We start from the raw sequence: 24,657 nt of genomic DNA, 5'->3' as shown, positions 1-24,657 counted from the left end.
CAGACAGGCAGACAGACTAGACAGAGACAGACAGACAGACAGACTAGACAGACAGACAGACTGGATGGACAGACAGACAGACAGACAGACAGACAGACTGGACAGACAGACAGACAGACAGACTAGACAGACAGACAGACAGACAGACAGACTAGACAGACAGACAGACAGACTGACAGAGACAGGCATATTTTCTTTTTCCATTTAATTTCTTGATACATGTACAGACCTGTTCCAATAAATAGTCCTAAACAAAAGAAAAATGACTGAGTGTCCAGCTTTACACAGTGGCAGTTCTTATCTAGTTATTTAAAATCTTTGAAATAAGTTTTTTTCTTCATATTTTAAACATAATCTATAGTGGTACAATCATATTTGTGGATCTTGGAAACACACCATATTGAGTGATGCATTGTGGGAAATGTGATGCCAATCTTTTGATAAATATGAATTAATTACTGATGTAAACATCTTGTCATGTTGCTTGTAACCATGGTAAAGGGTTGGTTACCTAGGCCCTAGCAGGAGGGCTATCCTTCCAACCACCCCAGATTATGCAAATCCCACAACTACAATAATTCCCAAAGTCCTTTGCATCCGAGCATGCTCATTGTGGGTTACAAACAAGCTGTTTTCAGTTGTTCCCTGTGAACTGTAAACCTACTGCAATTGTTCAAATTTTACCACAGATTTTGAAGTTTTTGAAAAAAAAATCATAACAGAACAAGCACTGAATATAAGGCCAGAAAAAAAACTGTTTCTGGTCAGTGCATGCATCATTTAAATACCTTAGTATCAGTCTTTTTTTTTCTTGTTTTCCAGCCCATGCAGTCTGCAGATCTGGGGGAATCACAAAAATAACCTTCCCTACTTCACTGAAAACAACTGCAGAGCCAATCATGAATAAGCAAATGACATATGCCCCATATACATACTTGCTCTGAAGTACTAAGTAAAAAGAACAGTAACTGCCATATATAGTAGATTGAGTAACAGGTTTGTAAAGAATTTAAAAAAAAAATATTGTGTTGTTGCACCGCTTTAGACAAAATGTCCTAACCAGAAACAATTCTTTTTTTGGCCTAACCCATGTCCTATAAGTCCAGGTCAACTGAGAGAACTATACATGGCTGTACTGTGACTCAGAAAACTTCAACACTGTACTGACACAAATTCTGTAAAACCTGTCATCATCTATGTTAAGAGTTGTGGTTCAAGATGTATCCTTTGAAGTGTTTCTTCTGGCATACAGAATACAGGGCTGACAGCTTTGATTTGGTCTGGAAAACTTCCCAATAAGGATAAACCAGCAATACCAAATAATGTATGAAATGGATCCACCTAGGAGAGACAAAAAAGTGACAATGAAAGTATCAATATCATGGTACATAAAGCTTGGGGTCAACAGCTTTGAGATGATCTAAAAAACTTCCAACTACATATTATATGTTTGGCAAATTTACAGATTTCCCTCAGGCATGAAAAAAAAAATTATGTGGTTCCGATTACATTCAATTATAAAATAAGTGGGGTAGGTAGATTTTTTATTTTATTTTTAAATTTTTTTTTCATGTGTGAGTATCTAGTTCAGGTAGTTATGTTTTCTGTTGTTTTCCATATGGTCGCTGTGTTATTGGTTTCTTCTCATAAGATGTACAGCCATTACAGATTGGAAGAACAGTTTTATATTGTCTTTTTCAGTTGATGTCTGTTTCCACATCCACTATCTCTTGCGAGACTTCACAATTTTCGCAATTTTCTTCTATTTTTCTTGAATATGTTAAAAAAAGTTTAGGGTCGGTGCAAAAAAACTAGGTGGGGTCGGATAACCGGAACTAAACAACTTTTTTATTTGGCCTCATCTGTACTGCCATCTACTTTCCAGCTATATCAGTTACTCTAACAATAAGCTATATCCCTACTAATATTGATTGTCATTTCTTCCCTTATACTTACCATATTACCTGAACCACAACAAATCAACCAGTTTCTGTCAATATGCTAAATATATTAATATGATATCAACATTTTGTTAAGTTCTAAACATTTTTTTTTTTTTTTTTTTTGCATTATACTTACCATATCACCTGGTCTATCAGCAAAGCCACCTGTTTCTTCATCTTGACAAGCTAATATAAATGTTTGTAATCTCTTTTTATCTATCCAATGAATTCTTCCTATAATCTTCATTGCTGCTAACACCCACCATGAATAACATAAATCGGGAAGTTTTTCAGGACGACCTGTCAACAAAATAATGGTGCTTTAATTAAAGAGACGCACGCTGAGTTTATAGGTTTTTGGGGTGTACATTTATACATATAAAAGTAACAGGTACTCACAGTATTCTACTTACTGATGTACACTTAATTGACTGAACGCAAACCTGGTACTTGGATATAACTTACAAACGATCTGATGACGTAATTTACCATACATACCAAAAATGTACAGGAACCCCCTACTGTGGAATCAACCGTTCTAACAATACCAGAACACAAATTGTGATGTCATAGTACACATGCATTGACATTAACATCATACTAGAATAGTTTAATTGAAGTTACTTTGTAAGTACTTTACAATGAGTAAACAGGTTATAAAGCCTGTAGATTAGTATATTGTATTTGTTTCCTGACCTAGGCCTCTTTTTGAGGTTTTTCTCTAAATTATGGATAAACACATACGAAATTATTTATTTAGCACCCCACCCAGAAAACAACAGCAAGGCTTGTTCACAGGTTCTAAAATATGTAGTGGAAACTGTGATTTGTTGATAGACTGCCATGTGACCTTAAAGGATGTTCTGACTGGTCAATAGCCTGTCATGAGCCCTTAGTGGAAACTGATTGGCTGATAGACTATCATGTGACATTTATGGGAACTGTGATTGGTTGATGGACTGTCATGTTACTTACCATTTAGACCACCTGATGGCAGTTGTCTTTCACAAAGCCACCAACCTAACAGATCAGCATTGATGTGGTGTAGTCCACCAGTGATTGACAACATACCGATACAACAATAGATCTGAAAATATATAATATATACCGTATAACACAGTATACACCTCACAATTAAAAGTCTTTTACACTTTTGTTTTCAATAAAACCCCAACCGGTTAAAATAAAAAAGAAAGGGGTCATCATGCAATGTTTATAAATGAAGAACAAAATGATCCCAAAGGTAATCCAGAGTTCATAATGGCCACCAAAGCATTTGGTTAAATCTATGGCAAAAATGGCCACCAAACCAATGGTATTTACAGTTCATACATTTCAATACAAAGTAGTTACGTACCTGTCCTGAGTGTGATTCTGACCCAGGTCGACATCCAAACCCACCGTCATAGTTCATACATTTCAATACAAAGTAGTTACGTACCTGTCCTGAGTGTGATTCTGACCCAGGTCGACATCCAAACCCACCGTCATAGTTCATACATTTCAATACAAAGTCTACAGCTTTATCTACATTGATTGCTTCAAGTTGACCCTAATAATAAAAATAACAATAAAATAGTAGGTCAGTTAAAAGAAGGAATTCAAGTGTTATATAATATATTTATTGCATTTCTACCAAAATAACAAGGCATTGAGAATGACATAGTCCCCACTGTGATTGGGTTTTAAGGAATTATCACTACTCTGATCACGCAACAACACTTGTGAACCTAAATCAAACAGACTTAGATAGGTTGTGTCTGCTTGTTGGACATGGAACATGCCTACAACAATAAAGGATGGGTCGGGTATGGGGGATCGTATCACGACGAAAATGGATATGCACATGTATGTCATAGACTGTCCTAATACCAACTTTGAATGAGATCTGTTTAAGCATGTCTGAGTTATGGCTTTGGACATGGAAAATTCACAAACAAAATGGCTGCCAGGCGGCCATATTGGATCATATCACGACGAAAATGGATATGCACATGTATGTCATAGAACACTGTCCTAATACCAACTTTGAATGAGATCTGTTCAAGCATGTCTGAGTTATGGCTTTGGACATGAAAATTCGCAAACAAAATGGCTACCAGGCAGCCATATTGGATCGTATCACAATGAAAATGGATATGCACATGTATGTCATAGAACACTGTCCTAATACCAACTTTGAATGAGATCTGTTCAAGCATGTCTGAGTTATGGCTTTGGACATGAAAATTCACAAACAAAATGGCTGCTAGGCGGCCATATTGGATCGTATCATGACAACAATGAATATGCACATGTATGTCATAGAACACTGTCCTAATACCAACTTTGAATGAGATCTGTTAAAGCATGTCTGAGTTATGGCTTTAGACAGGGAAAATTCGCAAACAAAATGGTTGCTAGGCGGCCATATTGGATCGTATCATAAAACAAATTGACGTGCATATGTATGCCACAGCATGTTGCCCCTGTACCAAGTTTGAAAAAAATCGGTCCAGGCATCTCCAAGAAACGGCTGCGGACGGACGGACGGACGGACGGAACCCAATCCATAAGTCCCCGTTCGGGACTTCGTCCGCGGGGACTAATCACAGGCAGAAGCCTAGTACATTGATGTCATCTCATTAATTTGTAATCACAGGTTGAAGCCTAGTAGTACATTGACATCATCTCATTAATTAGGAATTACATGGTGAAAGCCTAGTACATTGACGTCATCTCATTAATTAGTAATCACATGGCAGACGCCTAGTACGTTGACATTGACGTCATCTCATTAATTAGTAATCACATGGTGAAAGCCTAGTACATTGACGTCATCTCATTAATTAGTAATCACATGGCGGAAGCCTAGTACATTGACGTCATCTCATTAATTAGTAATCACATGGCAGAAGCCTAGTACATTGACATCATCTCATTAATTAGTAATCACATGGCGAAAGCCTAGTATATTGATGTCATCTCATTAATTAGTAATCACATGGTGGAAGCCTAGTATATTGACGTCATCTCATTAATTAGTAATCACATGGCGGAAGCCTAGTACATTGACGTCATCTCATTAATTAGTAATCACATGGCGGAAGCCTAGTACATTGACATTGACGTCATCTCATTAATTAGTAACCACATGGCGGAAGCCTAGTACATTGATGTCATCTCATTAATTAGTAATCACATGGCAGAAGCCTAGTACATTGACGTCATCTCATTAATTAGTAATCACATGGCGGAAGCCTAGTACATTGACATTGACGTCATCTCATTAATTAGTAACCACATGGCGGAAGCCTAGTACATTGACGTCATCTCATTAATTAGTAATCACATGGCGGAAGCCTAGTGCATTGACATTGACGTCATCTCATTAATTAGTAATCACATGGTGAAAGCCTAGTAGTACATTGACGTCATCTCATTAATTAGTAATCACATGGCGGAAGCCTAGTACATTGACGTCATCTCATTAATTAGTAATCACATGGCGGAAGCCTAGTACATTGACATTGACGTCATCTCATTAATTAGTAATCACATGGTGAAAGCCTAGTAGTACATTGACGTCATCTCATTAATTAGTAATCACATGGCGGAAGCCTAGTACATTGACATTGACGTCATCTCATTAATTAGTAATCACATGGCGAAAGTCTAGTACATTGATGTCATCTCATTAATTAGTAATCACATGGCGGAAGCCTAGTACATTGACATCATCTCATTAATTAGTAATCACATGGCGGAAGCCTAGTACATTGACATCATCTCATTAATTAGTAATCACATGTTGAAAGCCTAGTAGTACATTGACGTCATCTCATTAATTAGTAATCACATGGCGGAAGCCTAGTAGTACATTGACGTCATCTCATTAATTAGTAATCACATGGTGAAAGCCTAGTAGTACATTGACGTCATCTCATTAATTAGTAATCACATGGTGAAAGCCTAGTAGTACATTGACGTCATCTCATTAATTAGTAATCACATGGCGGAAGCCTAGTACATTGACATCATCTCATTAATTAGTAATCACATGGCAGAAGCCTAGTACATTGACGTCATCTCATTAATTAGTAATCACATGGCGGATGCCTAGTACATTGATGTCATCTCATTAATTAGTAATCACATGGTGAAAGCCTAGTACATTGACGTCATCTCATTAATTAGTAATTACATGGCGGAAACCTAGTACATTGACGTCATCTCATTAATTAGTAATCACATGGCGGAAGCCTAGTACATTGATGTCATCTCATTAATTAGTAATCACATGGTGAAAGCCTAGTACACTGATGTCATCTCATTAATTAGTAATCACATGGCGAAAGCCTAGTACATTGATGTCATCTCATTAATTAGTAATCACATGGCGGAAACCTAGTACATTGACGTCATCTCATTAATTAGTAATCACATGGCGGATGTCTAGTACATTGACGTCATCTCATTAATTAGTAATCACATGGTGAAAGCCTAGTACATTGACGTCATCTCATTAATTAGTAATTACATGGCGGAAACCTAGTACATTGACGTCATCTCATTAATTAGTAATTACATGGCGGAAACCTAGTACATTGATGTCATCTCATTAATTAGTAATCACATGGCAGACGCCTAGTACGTTGACATTGACGTCATCTCATTAATTAGTAATCACATGGTGAAAGCCTAGTAGTACATTGACGTCATCTCATTAATTAGTAATCACATGGTGAAAGCCTAGTACACTGATGTCATCTCATTAATTAGTAATCACATGGCGAAAGTCTTGTACATTGACGTCATCTCATTAATTAGTAATCACATGGCAGAAGCCTAGTACATTGACGTCATCTCATTAATTAGTAATCACATGGCAGAAGCCTAGTACATTGACGTCATCTCATTAATTAGTAATCACATGGCAGAAGCCTAGTACATTGACATTGACGTCATCTCATTAATTAGTAATCACATGGCGAAAGTCTAGTACATTGACGTCATCTCATTAATTAGTAATCACATGGTGAAAGCCTAGTACACTGATGTCATCTCATTAATTAGTAATCACATGGTGAAAGCCTAGTACATTGACGTCATCTCATTAATTAGTAATTACATGGCGGAAACCTAGTACATTGACGTCATCTCATTAATTAGTAATTACATGGCGGAAACCTAGTACATTGATGTCATCTCATTAATTAGTAATCACATGGCAGACGCCTAGTACGTTGACATTGACGTCATCTCATTAATTAGTAATCACATGGCGGAAGCCTAGTACATTGACATTGACGTCATCTCATTAATTAGTAACCACATGGCGGAAGCCTAGTACATTGACGTCATCTCATTAATTAGTAATCACATGGCGGAAGCCTAGTACATTGACATTGACGTCATCTCATTAATTAGTAACCACATGGCGGAAGCCTAGTACATTGACGTCATCTCATTAATTAGTAATCACATGGCGGAAGCCTAGTGCATTGACATTGACATCATCTCATTAATTAGTAATCACATGGTGAAAGCCTAGTAGTACATTGACGTCATCTCATTAATTAGTAATCACATGGCGGAAGCCTAGTACATTGACGTCATCTCATTAATTAGTAATCACATGGCGGAAGCCTAGTACATTGACATTGACGTCATCTCATTAATTAGTAATCACATGGTGAAAGCCTAGTAGTACATTGACGTCACCTCATTAATTAGTAATCACATGGCAGAAGCCTAGTACATTGATGTCATCTCATTAATTAGTAATCACATGGCAGAAGCCTAGTACATTGACATTGACGTCATCTCATTAATTAGTAATCACATGGCGAAAGTCTAGTACATTGACGTCATCTCATTAATTAGTAATCACATGGTGAAAGCCTAGTACACTGATGTCATCTCATTAATTAGTAATCACATGGCAGAAGTCTAGTACATTGACGTCATCTCATTAATTAGTAATCACATGGCGAAAGTCTAGTACATTGACGTCATCTCATTAATTAGTAATCACATGGCAGAAGCCTAGTACATTGACGTCATCTCATTAATTAGTAATCACATGGCAGAAGCCTAGTACATTGACGTCATCTCATTAATTAGTAATCACATGGCAGAAGCCTAGTACGTTGATGCAATTGTTTCCATCACCAAGCACGGGGAAATTCTTATCTAGTATGTCCAGTTTCTAAACCATGAATGAGCAATGAAAGGATTTTAACCACTTCACTTTGTATAGGATTTATTTTCCTCTGATACATGTGAAAGAATAAAATAAAATAAAGACATGTTTGTATATATCCATATAACTGAATCAGTGAATGTTAGTAAGTTATACTTTGACATGGGTTCTGATTTTTCATACTGCCAGTGAAACGAAGTACAGCTGGAGGATTATACCATAAACTTTACTTACCAGTAATGCTAGACAAGCTACAGTACTGTTACAGGAGTGTACAGTAAAGGTTACTTACCAGTAATGCTAGACAAGCTACAGTACTGTTACAGGATTGTACAGTAAAGTTTACTTACCAGTAATGCTAGGCAAGCTACAGTACTGTGACATGATTGTACAGTAAAGTTTACTTACCAGTAATGCTAGGCAAGCTACAGTACTGTTACAGGAGTGTACAGTAAAGTTTACTTACCAGTAATGCTAGACAAGCTACAGTACTGTTACATGATTGTACAGTAAAGTTTACTTACCAGTAATGCTAGACAAGCTACAGCACTGTTACAGGAGTGTACAGTAAAGTTTACTTACCAGTAATGCTAGACAAGCTACAGTACTGTTACAGGAGTGTACAGTAAAGTTTACTTACCAGTAATGCTAGGCAAGCTACAGTACTGTTACAGGAGTGTACAGTAAAGTTTACTTACCAGTAATGCTAGACAAGCTACAGTACTGTTACATGATTGTACAGTAAAGTTTACTTACCAGTAATGCTAGACAAGCTACAGCACTGTTACAGGAGTGTACAGTAAATGTTACTTACCAGTAATGCTAGACAAGCTACAGTACTGTTACATGATTGTACAGTAAAGTTTACTTACCAGTAATGCTAGGCAAGCTACAGTACTGTTACATGATTGTACAGTAAAGTTTACTTACCAGTAATGCTAGACAAGCTACAGTACTGTTACAGGATTGTACAGTAAAGTTTACTTACCAGTAATGCTAGACAAGCTACAGTACTGTTACAGGATTGTACAGTAAAGGTTACTTACCAGTAATGCTAGACAAGCTACAGTACTGTTACAGGATTGTACAGTAAAGGTTACTTACCAGTAATGCTAGACAAGCTACAGTACTGTTACAGGATTGTACAGTAAAGTTTACTTACCAGTAATGCTAGACAAGCTACAGTACTGTTACAGGATTGTACAGTAAAGGTTACTTACCAGTAATGCTAGACAAGCTACAGTACTGTTACAGGATTGTACAGTAAAGTTTACTTACCAGTAATGCTGGACAAGCTACAGTACTGTTACAGGATTGTACAGTAAAGGTTACTTACCAGTAATGCTAGACAAGCTACAGTACTGTTACAGGATTGTACAGTAAAGGTTACTTACCAGTAATGCTAGACAAGCTACAGTACTGTTACAGGATTGTACAGTAAAGTTTACTTACCAGTAATGCTAGACAAGCTACAGCACTGTTACATGATTGTACAGTAAAGTTTACTTACCAGTAATGCTAGACAAGCTACAGAACTGTTACAGGATTATACCATAAACTTTACTTACCAGTAATGCTAGACAAGCTACAGTACTGTTACAGGATTATACCATAAACTTTACTTACCAGTAATGCTAGACAAGCTACAGAACTGTTACAGGATTATACCATAAACTTTACTTACCAGTAATGCTAGACAAGCTACAGTACTGTTACAGGATTATACCATAAACTTTACTTACCAGTAATGCTAGACAAGCTACAGAACTGTTACAGGATTGTACAGTAAAGGTTACTTACCAGTAATGCTAGACAAGCTACAGTACTGTTACAGGATTGTACAGTAAAGGTTACTTACCAGTAATGCTAGGCAAGCTACTGTAACAGTACTGTTACAGGATTGTACAGTAAAGGTTACTTACCAGTAATGCTAGGCAAGCTACAGCACTGTTACAGGATTGTACAGTAAAGGTTACTTACCAGTAATGCTAGACAAGCTACTGTAACAGTACTGTTACAGGATTGTACAGTAAAGGTTACTTACCAGTAATGCTAGGCAAGCTACAGCACTGTTACAGGATTGTACAGTAAAGGTTACTTACCAGTAATGCTAGACAAGCTACTGTAACAGTACTGTTACAGGATTGTACAGTAAAGGTTACTTACCAGTAATGCTAGGCAAGCTACAGCACTGTTACAGGATTGTACAGTAAAGGTTACTTACCAGTAATGCTAGACAAGCTACTGTAACAGTACTGTTACAGGATTGTACAGTAAAGGTTACTTACCAGTAATGCTAGACAAGCTACTGTAACAGTACTGTTACAGGATTGTACAGTAAAGGTTACTTACCAGTAATGCTAGACAAGCTACTGTAACAGTACTGTTACAGGATTGTACAGTAAAGGTTACTTACCAGTAATGCTAGGCAAGCTACAGCACTGTTACAGGATTGTACAGTAAAGTTTACTTACCAGTAATGCTAGACAAGCTACAGTACTGTTACAGGATTGTACAGTAAAGTTTACTTACCAGTAATGCTAGACAAGCTACAGCACAAAATGAAAACCTAGTATCAACTTCCCCTACAACAAAACAAATTAAGAATTATACATACATTACTAATTATACTATTATTCTGTTTTTTGAAGAGACAATATGGATGAAAATTAGCTATTAATTTATAAAAAAACCCGCAAACATTGCGTTGTCGCACAACTTCATGTTCAGGGCAATGATTGATATATAATTTTTTGAAGATTTAAAGTTGCAACCAAAACAAAATTTTCATACCTAATTTCCATCATCATAATCCAGCCATCCTATGTTGGAAGTGTACAAGACAAGTATAGCAACATCCTAATCAAACTTTAAAGTGATGTGTCTACACGGTTTTGTACTTCTTTATATTTTTAAAATCAATTTGGAACCAAGTCATACCAATGTAACAGGTTTAACTTTCTTGGTTGTCTTATTGTAATATTGTAAAAGCCAGCTACATTCAGTTTATATGGGTAAGTGATGAAACAGCTGTCTTACAACATATTACATAATCAAGTCATAAACCAAACTAGTCATGCTACACACTATACCACCAGAGGAAATAGTAAAGCAAACATTATAGCTAATTAACAATGTACTGTTCTCACTGTGTCAGCTAATGAGGACAAATCTACACATTCTCAACAAAGGTAAACTCAATCTACTGGGTAATTTCAAAGTTGAAGATTTTTGAGGAAAAGCAATGATATAGAATAACACTTCTAGAAACACCTCACCAAGTTTCAAACTCATTCACTTAGTACTTTTTGAGATATGAGTTTTTGACCAAAATTAACATTTTTACACCTAAATTCCATATCACTGATGAGATCATTATATGCTTAATATTTCTTCATCTATACATCCCTAGATTCATCCCCGTCAATGTTCAGTCCAATCTGCTCAGTAGTTTTGGAATTAAAGACTTTTGACCAAAAACACACATTTTTAGCCCTAATTTGCATATCAATGATGGGCTCATCATGCTGTGAACAATTCTAAGGGCACGGTCATGGTTGCTAGGGCCAATTGGGTCAAATTGTTTTGCACAAAATCTGCAGAATAACACTTTCAGAAACATCTCACCAAGTTTCAGACTCATTGACCAAGATTTTGGGTAGGAGTATTATTTCATCATCAACTGATATGGTTGTAAAATCTTACCCCATTTGTCGCCATAAAATGATCCATCTTCTTGCTGTAGACCTTTTATAAATTCTATAATTTTGTCAACATTGATAGCATCTAGTCTGTCATACAATGTTAAGATCTGAAATACAGATGTAAAGTTAAAAGAATCAACGCCATTACATCATCCTTTAATATTCTACATTTTGATGATCATACATAAATCTCAAAATTTGTTTTGATCAAACACACTCAATTTGGCTTGACTAAGGTATTAGTATTGTGTCAGTACAGAGTAGGCATTGTGTCAGTACAGAGTAGGCATTGTGTCAGTACAGAGTAGGCATTGTGTCAGTACAGAGTAGGCATTGTGTCAGTACAGAGTACAACTTTTAGGAGAAAATTTTATGTGAAGACACTAGTTTACCTGCATAAATAAACAAACAAAAGACTGAAAGAAATGTACACATGGTTCATTGTCTAGGTGTCAATCTCATGTATATGTGTGTATATGCACCAAGATTTTGGACCAAGTTCACTCTAAATGCATTCACATCTACAAATTTGGTCCGGACTATATTATAGGAGGTATGTAAAGGTGGAAAAATTGTCAAAGTGCTCTATGAAGTGCTCGATCGAGCACTTTGCAAAAAAACGACAAACTGTGCGTCAAACTGCTCGATAAAGTGCTTGATCGAGCAGTTTGCTAAAAACAGCAAAGTGCGCATTAGCGCCTCCAAAGACGTGGATGGAAGATCCTGTATATGGTACAAGATCAGACCAATCTTTTTCCAAAAACAAATATTTAATATATATTTTCAGCCAAACATGAATCAGCCGTAGCTCAGGGTTCAACATTCACCAAAGTACTGTACAGTCATGATCAAAGTGTGCGGGGTGTGACCGAAGTTATTATTGTTGTTGAAGTGTTAATATAGACCGCATATTCAATTACCTTATGAGTGTGCAGGACCCCCGGACTCGTGTTGATGACAAGATTGTGGCACAACGTTTTCAGTGAAATTTCCAGGCAATATTACAACTGTAATGGGAAGCTCACCATATGTTTATAGTCAAGTTATGAAATAAAATACTAGTACATTATACAACCGATGTCTGAACGTGTATCCCAATTAGACATTAGACACATGTAATATTTCAAGGCAATGGGGGGAGGACGCAAGTAAGATCCACAAAGAGCCAGATCACTCAAGACTCTGGAACTCACGAAAATGTACATGTTATTTTTAGAAAATGAAATGAAATGATGCTGTTTTTCTTCAGGGTGAAAAAGAAATGAGATCCTCAGTTACCAACAGCATCTTTTGATATGACATTTGACCATACAAGTTTGATGTATGTGGTCGTGTGGCACATGATAGAGTGCAAAACCTGAGAGTTTTTGTTCAGGAATTGAGTGTCTGATGGAGTAAGACACAGGTTTCATGTAGTATTCAATAATTTTTTTTAGTAAATCTTTAGATTTGCTATTTACCTCAAAACTTGGTTTCACACATTGTTCGACATTCACTGTAGTTCGACTGATCACAGTTTCGTATCAAAATGGAGAGATTTTGTTAGGTAATTTCGCCAGAACACTGTACCGGACGAGCATGTCGGAAATTTCGCGTATAGATTATTTATATTTTATAGTCCGCAAGTGTCTGTATGAAAGTATGATAATGTTTGAAAGTTCATAAATTTGGTTTGTGAGTGAACATCTGCCTGAAAGTTTGTGAATTTGGTATGTGAGCGTTTGTCTCAAAGTTATTGTGAATTTGGAAGATGGGTATTTGTTGAAAAGACCCTAAAATTGTATGTGAGCGAACATCTGTATCAGTGTCCATGAATTTGGTTGGTGTCTGCCAGAAAGTATTTGTGTTTGGACTAAGTCACATAAAATGCAATAAAATATACGATTTGCATATTTCAAGTGAACGTGATTGGATATCGATGTTTATGGAGAGTGCTGTTATCGGCGATATCCAATCAGACACATTCACGGAAGGTAGTTAGAAAGAATTTATTTGCTCCAATTCTCCTACGGTGTCAGAAATCTGTTGATATCTTTGGCCGATTATAACAACGACACAATTTATCTGAAGTTTATTAAATGTTTGCCGAGTAAAACGGTCGGTTGAAAGTTCACGTTGACGTATGGTTGTGTTCCAGGGGTTGTGTGTTCCATTACAAACCTTGTCTATATCTCGTGATGGGTGGACTTGTACAATCACAGAAACAAGTGTTATTATTTTACCCCTTTCATATACAATTGGCTAAAACACGTCAATATCATCGATATTATCGACATTGTATTGTATTCTGATAGAAACATTCTGATACATATCTCGGGAAACAAGTGCCTGTGGTCGGGACTGTACTTCAGAATCTGCAATCTACTCTGTAAACAAGGACTAGCCACTCAGTATTTCTTGTACCATGTCTATTTTAGAGCGGGAAAGATATATCAATCGTAACGTCTTGAAATAAATTTGAAAATCACTGAAATCTTTATCAAGTATCTATCTTTCAGTATAATCACCTGTATGCTTATTTTCATTCTAATCCATGAAGTAGTAAAAAAAGAATATTGTGCAAAATCATGTCATAACTCTGGTGACTTACATGAGGTAGAGTGCACCTCCGAGGACACATTTATTCTATAAAAATCTTAAAATTTCTCCATACTTTTTCAACGTATAGTTTTATTTTGTTGATCTCTCTGAAATGACAAAATAAATGTGGGGGTCATTGTGTTTGTTTTTAAACAAACCGACACCTTTTCCCCGGATCCTCTATGGTTAATACAGGATTTGGCAGCCATGCTGGATTCTAAAAAGCTATGTTTGACAATGCACTTTATTTTCGGGATGCATTTTCGTTCCCACTTATCACAACCCTACCTATGAGCTCCCACAACTTTTCTTGTATAAACCATTTCCTATCGCTATTTCACGAACGGTTGTCATCTGTATTTCTTACTTTTGTTAAAGATATGCAATCCAGTTCACGAAGTGATGTTTATTACTGCTCCACGAACCTCGGCATCACACTACGCTAATTATATGCAATCCCGTTCACGAAGTGACGTTTATTACTGCTCCACGAACCTCGGCATCACACTACGCTAATTATATGCAATCCCGTTCACGAAGTGACGTTTATTACTGCTCCACGAACCTCGGCATCACACTACGCTAATTATAGCATTATGAAGTCACTTCCTCTGGACCGAACCCAAACTACATGTATAACCGATGGCTATTATTAGTATTTCCCACATTGGATATAATTTCTGAGTTAACAGGAATTGCATAACAATATTGAAGTTGGTGATAGTCTAGGAATGCAAAAAAATTCAGTACACAGTAATGTTGTGATGGTTTACTTGAGATCTGGTGAAGCCATGGATTATTTCTTGTCGTTGTTTTCAGTCAAGAAGTTGGCAGTACCAAGTATATACAATTTACAAAACAGTAGTAACGGGTTATTTAGAGATTTCTATCAAAATATTAACAGCAATGAAGGGCTGAAAATTAAAATTGTTTACACCAATATGTTTTCGCACTTATGTTTTCAATAGCAACATTTCTTTGTCATCTATTAACGATCTGATAATACTGAAAGAAGTGAATAAATTCAATAGAAATATAGTGAACATGATATAAACTTACACCCAGACTTTATTTTCATGTTCAACGATCAAGAAAAATCTTTGCTCTCGCATTTAGACACACACTAAAAATACCGCCAATGGCGATGTAGCACAACTGTACAGTTTTTTAAAATGTTTATCCATATGGTAGTCCATGCTAACAAGAAGTGTTCATTTGTTGAATGACTATTCAGTTGCCTATCCAACCATGTTGCTATCTTTACGATATATGCTATCATTTGGCTGTTGCTATGGGCGTGGTCATGTTGTTAGATATATTTGCATACATTTTTGTATGTTTTTGTTCACTTGTGTATGAATTCCTGATATTATCTTTGCAATATACGTGATCATTTGGCTGTTGCTATGGGCGTGGTCTTGTTGCTATGAAAATTTACATACATTTTTTGAATGTTTATCCAATTGTCTATTCAGCCACCCCGCAGAACCCTCATTAACATATTAAAATGAGATAAGTAATTTGAACAATGGGTCCGTTACGCTGGGCCCCTTACACAGTGCTTGAATTGGGTCACATTTTTCCCAATTTTCCGACGTTGATTGGCTTCGTTGTAGACCGTTCAAAGTAATCTGGTTGCTTGTATTAAAAGGTACGTATATCGAACTATATATTGATGGGTTTTTGTCTAGTTTTGATTTTCACATTTCAAGAAACCAAACGAATTTGAGAGCCATGAAAATTCACTCCGGCGTGACATGCCTCGCGAAATTCTTGAAATGAGTGCTACACAACGATGTCACCTTAAACGAGCTGTATAGAATCAAAATATAGACCTGCATCATACTCACCATGAAGTGTGTAAACTTTCCGGTGCGTATTAGCAATGTTACGAAGGCTTGATTTTGATTATTTTTTGCATTGGTGATGCCATTTTCAGTGGAAAATATGGCGGGAGCACACATCGTGTACTATGAGGCGATGTAACGCCTGAGTGAGGCGATCGGCGAACAAGCTTTCCCGTACTGAGATTAGCAAAAATGACTTTGAACAACCCTTTTCGTCAACTAACCTTTACCTAGTACTTCAAAAATCACAAATGTAGGGCAAAATTATATGCACAATTCATGAAATTTTAGTTGTATTTAAAAATTTGACCCGATCACATCGCGTCCGATGTCACATGCTTGCTAGTTATGCAATCCACTTGAGTATAGATACTCACACTCATGTTGTTGAGCGGTGATCATTGACAGTGACATTTCTGTTTAGTACACTTGAAATTTGTCTTTTTGAACTGTGAAAACATGGTTTTTCTCTTTATTTTCAGATTCAACGCAAGACTACAACGCACTATACTCAACTGCGATTTTTGCAGCTCCATTATTAGATTCCCTTTTCCAACTGGAAGTCAGGAACTTCTTAAAGTTGAATAAAAACTGTCCTGTGTGGACTTTAGGTTTATTTGTCTTTTCATGTTATGACAGGGATGTGGGTGTCGATTTAGCTATATTTCCCCGTTTTCATGTGACTTTCATCGGTCAGAATTTGCACAATTATATTCTTATATTACGGTAAAAACTTACATTACAAGGAATATACAATTCTAACCATTCCAGCTTGAATGTATCTCCAACTAGTTTACTAGCGGATGACATTGGCCCTACTTGTAATTTGTTTTCATCATTCCATTGTATTTAAACCTTGTACTTGACATTTCGCAATATTTATAATTCTCAACAAAATACCTCAACATGCCTCGATCGTACTCAAAGCAGTCCCGGTATGATCACTGGCATGACCAGAGAGAACCTTTTCAGATTTACATGTAAAACGGGGAAAGATACGCAAAACATAATGCAAAGTCTGAAGCCAAATTAAAGTTGTAATTATTTTTACTTGCCAAATATTTGCATTTTGGAAATGGCAAGACATTTTCATTCGTTTACATGTGAACTGTCGGCCAATAAACAAAGTTTGGTTGATTGACAGTACGCACAGAGTCTCGGAGACTGGTCATGCATAACTTCAACCGCATGCCTAGGCATGCCTTGCTTACGCGAGTTGTCTTCATTCTGGTTCACTGTCACTCAAAATTGTACGACAATATTGAATTAATCACAAGTTACATGTTTATCTGAAAAAATCAAACTTTTATAGTGGGTCTGAAGTGTGATTTTAGTGAGTAGCAAGAACCCCCACATTGCTGCTTGCTGTGGAAAATCACCCAGTCAAACGAGGTCAGCTTTAACTTCCAGGTCAAATTAGTCACTTTCTACCGAAAAATCTTGAACGGACGTTACACAACGATCCTACTAAATTTTCTTGCCATCGTTATCTAAAACACATAAAAATCCACCTTTTTGTGAAATTTGTAAACTTTCCGGTCCGTATTAAGGAAACTATGAGCGAAAAAACGGGTCGAAATTTCAGGGCCTTAAGTATGCGTCCCAAATCCGTCGGAAAATTGGTATTCCTAAATGCAATTCTAAAATTTATTTTACTGGCACGAAAGAAGAGATGTCAGTTGAGGTTTAGGCATTTACAGTATCTAAAATGGTGGACTCTAGGGAAAGTTACGGCGAGTTGAAAATACCAAAAAATAAGGCCCATGAACAGCCATTCAAAGTGTAATGGTCGCGATCTGAAGGATAGATTGTATGCAAATGAGGGTGTTGCGGACTGGCTGTATTAATCCCTGTTGTTATCTTTGTGAAATACACAACCGTTTGGCTGTTGCTATGGGCGTGGTCATGGTTGCTAGGGTATTTGTATACATTTTTTGAATGTTTACTCATTTGCCTACCAGATGATGTTGTTATTTGACCAAAATATACTGCCATTTGGTTGTTGGTAAGGGCGTGGTCATGGTCACTGGGGCCAATTTCCTAAAAATGTTTTGAAGAAAATCTGCAGAATAACACTTTCCGAAACATCTCACCAAGTTTGAGACTCGGTGACCAAGTACTTTTTGAGATATAAGTTTTTGACCAAAAATGAACATTTTTACACCTAATTTGCATATCACTTATGGAATTATTGTATGCTTAATATTTCTTTGTCCATACATCCCTAGATGCATTCCCATTAAATTTCAGCCCAATCTGCTCAGTAGTTTTTGAATTATAGATTTTTAACCAAAAAGACACATTTTTAGCCCTAATTTGCATATCACTGATGGAATCATCATGTCATGAACAAATCTTACTTTAAACCCCCTTAACAATGTTCCCACCAAATTTTGCACCAATCTGCCCAGTAGTTTCTGAGTTTAAAATTTTTTGACCAAAAATCACATTTTTTGACCCAAATCACACACCTGTTATGCGATCATTTTGATTTGAACAATTTCCCAACTAGACACCCAAGGTAATGGACCCACCAAATATCATGGCAATCGGCTCAGCGGTTTTTGACTTTAAGTTGTTTACACACACACACACACACACACACACACAGACAGACAGACAGACGCCACGCGATCCCTATAGCACTACTGAACCTCAGTTCAGTTGTGCTAAAAAAAACCACACCTACACACACACACCAAGAAATTCAGTTTTCCTTTACATTATTTCTTTGTCATGCAATGTTACAAATGTCACTGCCATTAAATCTCCAGTATGAAGTCTGTGACGCACACCTGAAAATGGAGGCTAGAATTTAGACTGGACGTTGGAGGCGTCATACGCGCACTTCGCTGTTTTTAGCAAAGTGTTCAATCGAGCACTTTATCGAGCACTTTATCAAGCAGTTTGACACGCACTTTCGGTACCTTTAGATACCTGACTAAATGTGTACAGCAGTTGGGGTCATGACCTTTACTAGAACTGCAGACTGACTCACCTGTACAGCACTCAATGTGTACAACAGATGGGGGTCATGACCTTTACTAGCCCCTACACCACCACATTCATGTTGACAATGTTGGATGAATTCTATCACTTTCTCTTTGTCCATTTGATCAAGTTTTCCCATCAAATCTACTGCAGTAAGACCCCAATACATTCCACTCATCCTTAAGAATTCCGTCATTGCATATTCCTGGAAAATTCACAAAATGTTTTCCATATTAAGTCCTACATGAGAAACCCTTTCTGGATAAAGGTACTAGGTATCTACATGTCAAAATTCTAATGTAAGGAATCTTCACAAACATAAAATACAACCATCATTGTCTTTCTTAATTCCCATTTTTTGTGACCAACAGTTTACAGTTGAAGACCTCTACAACGTTCTTAAGCAGTACTGTATGGGGGCCCGTTCTGGTCACAATTATGTAGAAATAATAAAACTACTGCTGTAATTAATATTATGTATTCCTTGAATTATTTAAATGTGTTTCGATTAATTTTATGTACTGGTCTTAATTTTATGTAGTCTTGAATTAATTTTATGTATTCCTTGAATTAATTTCATGTAGTCTAGAATTAATTTATGTATGCCCCGAATTAATTATTTTTATGTATGTGCCGAATTATTTTTATTTATGTCCCGAATTAATTTTATTTATGTCCCGAATTATTTTTATGTATGTGCCAAATTATTTTTATTTATGTCGTGAATTAACTTTTTGTATGTCTTGAATTAATTTTATGTATGTGCTGAATTAATTTTGTGTATGTGTCGAATTAATTTTGCCCCTACAATCCTTTGCGCGAGATTTCTTATTCAAAATGGCGGCCCGCAGCTCACAGTGGTGCACGGTGCTCAGCTGTTACACGGGTTGTCATTCGAGAAAGGAATCAAGGAGGATTCTGCCAATTTTTGCTCAATCTAAAATAAGTTGTTCGAGTTTTTCTGTCTCCCATGAATTTAGGATCGACAGACGATACCCGGCCAAAAAGACAGTGAAAAAAAATACATGCCACGACCATACGCTTATACGACCGGTCGTGGAGAAAAGATAGTGAGAAAATACATGCCATGGCCATACGACCTGTTGTGGAGAAGATAGAATAAATTTAGTGTCCGAGGTCAAACGAACATCCGGGTATTTATTACTGTAGCCCTATCAATATATGATAACTAACATCCACGACCCAAATCTGGTCGTACGACCGGTCGTAGATCGTGTAGCGTAGGCATTAAAGACAGTGGTTCATTTTGGGCCGCAGATGTGGATGATAATCCAATGGGACTACCTTCCCATATTATACAAGTAGCACTGCAAAGTTTACATCAATCTTTTACTTAGGGGTGGACCATTTGATATCCTGGGGGGGGGGGGGGCTTGGAAGCTTTCGGGGAAAAATAAAGATGCCGAGTGGAGTTGCTTGAAAAACAAATCCGGATATGAGTGGGTGATGGAAAAAAAAAGATGGACCACTGCTGCTAGAAAAAAAATGTCTTGGCAGGGAAATGATGCACAGGTTCGAGTATACTGTTCAACCTGCTCGTACCTCTCCAACCAGGACACTTGTCAAATCAGGACAAACATTTTCAAACACTTGTCAGGGACCAGTCAGTTTTGTTAGCCTGTGGTACATATATATATTTTCTTGTCTCTGTTTCTTTCATAAACTGTTTAAATATTACTTCATGTAAGGGTTCAAACATAACTATACATAAAATTATACATATAATACATGTATTACCTAGCTACCACACTAGTTACAGAACATGCCATGTAAGTGTTTGGCTGTTTCACAATCAGTGCTTCACTTATCTTGCACTTTGGGGCAAAAGTGAACTTGAAGGTTTTGTTATTGTAATCTTCATACTATTAGATAGTTTATAAAAGAACTTAATCTAAATTGTTCTCTTCAGTATGAATTTGTCAGAAGGGATGAATATAGTTCCTATTTCAAACACTACATGTATCGACACCACAACTCAAATTCAAGTTTCTATTGTACACTAGGTATGACCTCCTAAAGTGCTCTAACACATCAGTAACTTTACTATACATGCAATATCAATGCCCCTATACCAATGTTACAGGCCCACATTTATAACATGGAAAACTTATTATAAAAAGTTATATTTACTTTAGCTGTTTGGTGCTTGGCAATATTTATCTCAGAGGCTATGAATAACCTAAAAATTGCCTAAATAGAAACAAATAACTGCAGATCTGCAGGGGGGGGGGGGAACCCTTGGACTCCATCACCCCAGAGGCCACTCATTCATTAAACCAACAATAAGATTCACCAAAATTGGTAAAAAACTTAAAAAGCTTCGAGGGGGGGGGGGGGATCCTCTAGGACCCCCCCCTCCCCATAAGAGGTAGACATGTTCCAGTTTCAAATCAAAGTTCTTTCCTCCACCACTTACTGTCAAGATGCTATGAAACTTTATTTCAAAAAAGTTTCAACCTTATCATCTTATGTAGTTGCTTTTTACATGTTAGAGCTGTCTTGTAAAGCTTGCAAATTATTGTTTGAAAGTGTCTGTGAATAGCCTAAACATTGCCTTTAGAAGTAAAAAACCTCCAGAGCTTCTAGGGGGACACCCCCATAGATCCCCCTGTAAGAGGTAGACATGTTCCAGTCTCAAATCAAAGTTCTTTCCTCCACCTCTTACTGTCAAGGTGCTATGGAACTTTATTTAAAAAATGTTTCAACCTCACGTAGTTGCTTTTTACATGTTAGAGCTGTCTTGTAAAGTTTGTAAATTATTGTCTGAAAGTGTCTGTGAATAGCCTAAACATTGCCTTTAGAAGTAAAAATCCTCCAGGGCTTCTAGGGGGATACCCACTTGAACCCCCCCCCCCCCTCCTTCACACACACTCACACAAGAGGTGGACATATCCCAGTCTCAAAGCTCTTCCCTCTACAGCTTACTGTCAGATGCTATGAAACTTTATTCATGGGGGTCAGTGAGTTTTTGTCAGCCAAACGGAAAAAAACACTGACACCCCCCCCCCCACAAGCTGGAGAAACTGACCGGTCTATCTGAATGTTTGAGCTCACCAATCAAGTTTCAGATTTGTATTTTCAGTGTGTCACCATACCATATGGCATAAAAACTGTCAATGATGTTTATTTCATTGAAAATCAAACATGTAAGAAATATGTAGTTTTCTAAATATAATCTGTGTACGATAGAACAGCACCTTTTTACTCTCTGTATTACCATGTGGTATTACCATGTGTGAAAACCAAACAGAAAATTGTGGCAACAAAAGTGGGTGTTCACCATTGATGTAAAAAAAAAAAAATCCAGATATCTCAAAGAAACAAAGAAAAAAAAAGTTGCCAGCATAGGCAAGGGGAAAAAAAATAATTCTCAGGCAAGCAGGTGGGGAAAAAAAATAATGACTCTCCACCAATCTTCCAAGCCCTCCCCAGAATATCGAATGGTCTACCCCTAAGTCATCCAAAAGCAAAGACAAAGTCCCTGTGGTATCAAACATTCAAAACTTAACTTGATATAGATCGTCTGTCGATCCTAAATTCAAGGGAGACAGAAAAACTCGAACAACTGATTTTAGATTGAGCAAAAATTGGTAGAATCCTCCTTGATTCCTTTCTCGAATGACAACCCGCCGAGCACCACTGCGGGCCGCCATTTTGAATAAGAAATCTCGCGCAAAGGATTGTAGGGGCAAAATTAATTCGACACATACACAAAATTAATTCGGGACATACACAAAAATTAATTCAGCACATACAAAAAAACAATTTGGGACATAAATAAAAATAATTCGGCACATACATAAAAATAATTCCAGGAATACATAAAATTAATTCAAGGAATAAATAAAATTAATTCAAGACTACATAAAATTAAGACCGGTACATAAAATTAATCGAAAACACATTAAATTAATTCAAGGAATACATAAAATCAATCGTAGACTACATACCAGTACATACAATTAATCAAAACACATTTAAATAATTCAAGGAATACATAATATTAATCACAGCAGTAGTTTAATTATTTCTACATAATTGTGACCAGAACGGGCCCCCATAGTACTGACAAGTGACAACTACAAAATTAGTTTTCATATTAAATACATTGATCACAACAGACTCAAACTGACAGACAAGTTTAATACAATACTGGGGTATATTTATTTGTCAGTATCATCATAGAAAATTTCAAGGACTCCCTAGTACTGGTAAAATAGTTACTTAGAGAGAATCAAAGTGAGAATTTAAGGGCTGAAAATTGTTATAAATAAAGAAACTTGCGAATTTACTACTCTGGCAATCAAGATTTCTGTTTACTAAGATAAACACTAAAACTATTGTTGTGACATGTTAATATACTACTCTGGCAATCAAGATTTCGGTTTACTACAATACAGACAGACTAAAACTATTGTTGTGACATGTTGATATACTACTCTGGCAATCAAGATTTCGGTTTACTACAATACAGACAGACTAAAACTATTGTTGTGACATGTTGATATACTACTCTGGCAATCAAGATTTCGGTTTACTACAATACAGACAGACTAAAACTATTGTTGTGACATGTTGATATACTACTCTGGCAATCAAGGTTTCGGTTTACTACAATACACACACACTAAAACTATTGTTGTGACATGTTGATATACTACTCTGGCAATCAAGATTTCGGTTTACTACAATACAGACAGACTAAAACTATTGTTGTGACATGTTGATATACTACTCTGGCAATCAAGATTTCGGTTTACTACAATACAGACAGACTAAAACTATTGTTGTGACATGTTGATATACTACTCTGGCAGTCGAGGTCTCGGTTTACTAAGATAGACGCACACTAAAAGTATTACTGCAACATGTTGATATACTACTCTGGCAATCAAGATTTCGGTTTACTACAATACAGACAGACTAAAACTATTGTTGTGACATGTTGATATACTACTCTGGCAATCAAGATTTCGGTTTACTACAATACAGACACACTAAAAGTATTACTGCAACATGTTGATATACTACTCTGGCAATCAAGATTTCGGTTTACTACAATACACACAGACTAAAACTATTGTTGTGACATGCTGATATACTACTCTGGCAATCAAGGTTTCTGTTTACTACAATACACACAGACTAAAACTATTGTTGTGACATGCTGATATACTACTCTGGCAATCAAGATTTCGGTTTACTACAATACACACAGACTAAAACTATTGTTGTGACATGTTGATATACTACTCTGGCAATCAAGATTTCGGTTTACTACAATACAGACAGACTAAAACTATTGTTGTGGCATGTTGATATACTACTCTGGCAATCAAGATTTCGGTTTACTACAATACACACAGACTAAAACTATTGTTGTGACA

At 36.6% G+C, this 24,657-nt stretch overlaps 1 protein-coding gene across 1 annotated transcript in view; it reads right to left on the bottom strand.

The window, feature by feature from the left end:
* Positions 1–230: 230 nt before the first annotated feature.
* The window catches only part of LOC144440763 (geranylgeranyl transferase type-2 subunit beta-like), a 62,251-nt gene continuing 37,824 nt past the window's right edge, over positions 231–24,657 (bottom strand). The window contains exons 4-10 of the mRNA XM_078130142.1: positions 19,257–19,454; positions 11,833–11,938; positions 10,660–10,712; positions 3,385–3,495; positions 2,919–3,030; positions 2,080–2,243; positions 231–1,341 (exon numbers count right to left, since the gene is read on the bottom strand). Of these exons, the coding sequence (XP_077986268.1) occupies positions 1,195–1,341; positions 2,080–2,243; positions 2,919–3,030; positions 3,385–3,495; positions 10,660–10,712; positions 11,833–11,938; positions 19,257–19,454 (891 nt within the window). The 3' untranslated portion in view covers positions 231–1,194. The remainder of the gene's footprint in view (positions 1,342–2,079; positions 2,244–2,918; positions 3,031–3,384; positions 3,496–10,659; positions 10,713–11,832; positions 11,939–19,256; positions 19,455–24,657) is intronic.

The sequence above is a fragment of the Glandiceps talaboti genome, chromosome 10 (genome assembly GCF_964340395.1).
Source record: "Glandiceps talaboti chromosome 10, keGlaTala1.1, whole genome shotgun sequence".
Lineage (NCBI taxonomy): Eukaryota > Metazoa > Hemichordata > Enteropneusta > Spengelidae > Glandiceps > Glandiceps talaboti.
Note: the sequence above shows the minus strand (reverse complement) of the source record. Positions and strands in the feature narration are given on the sequence as shown.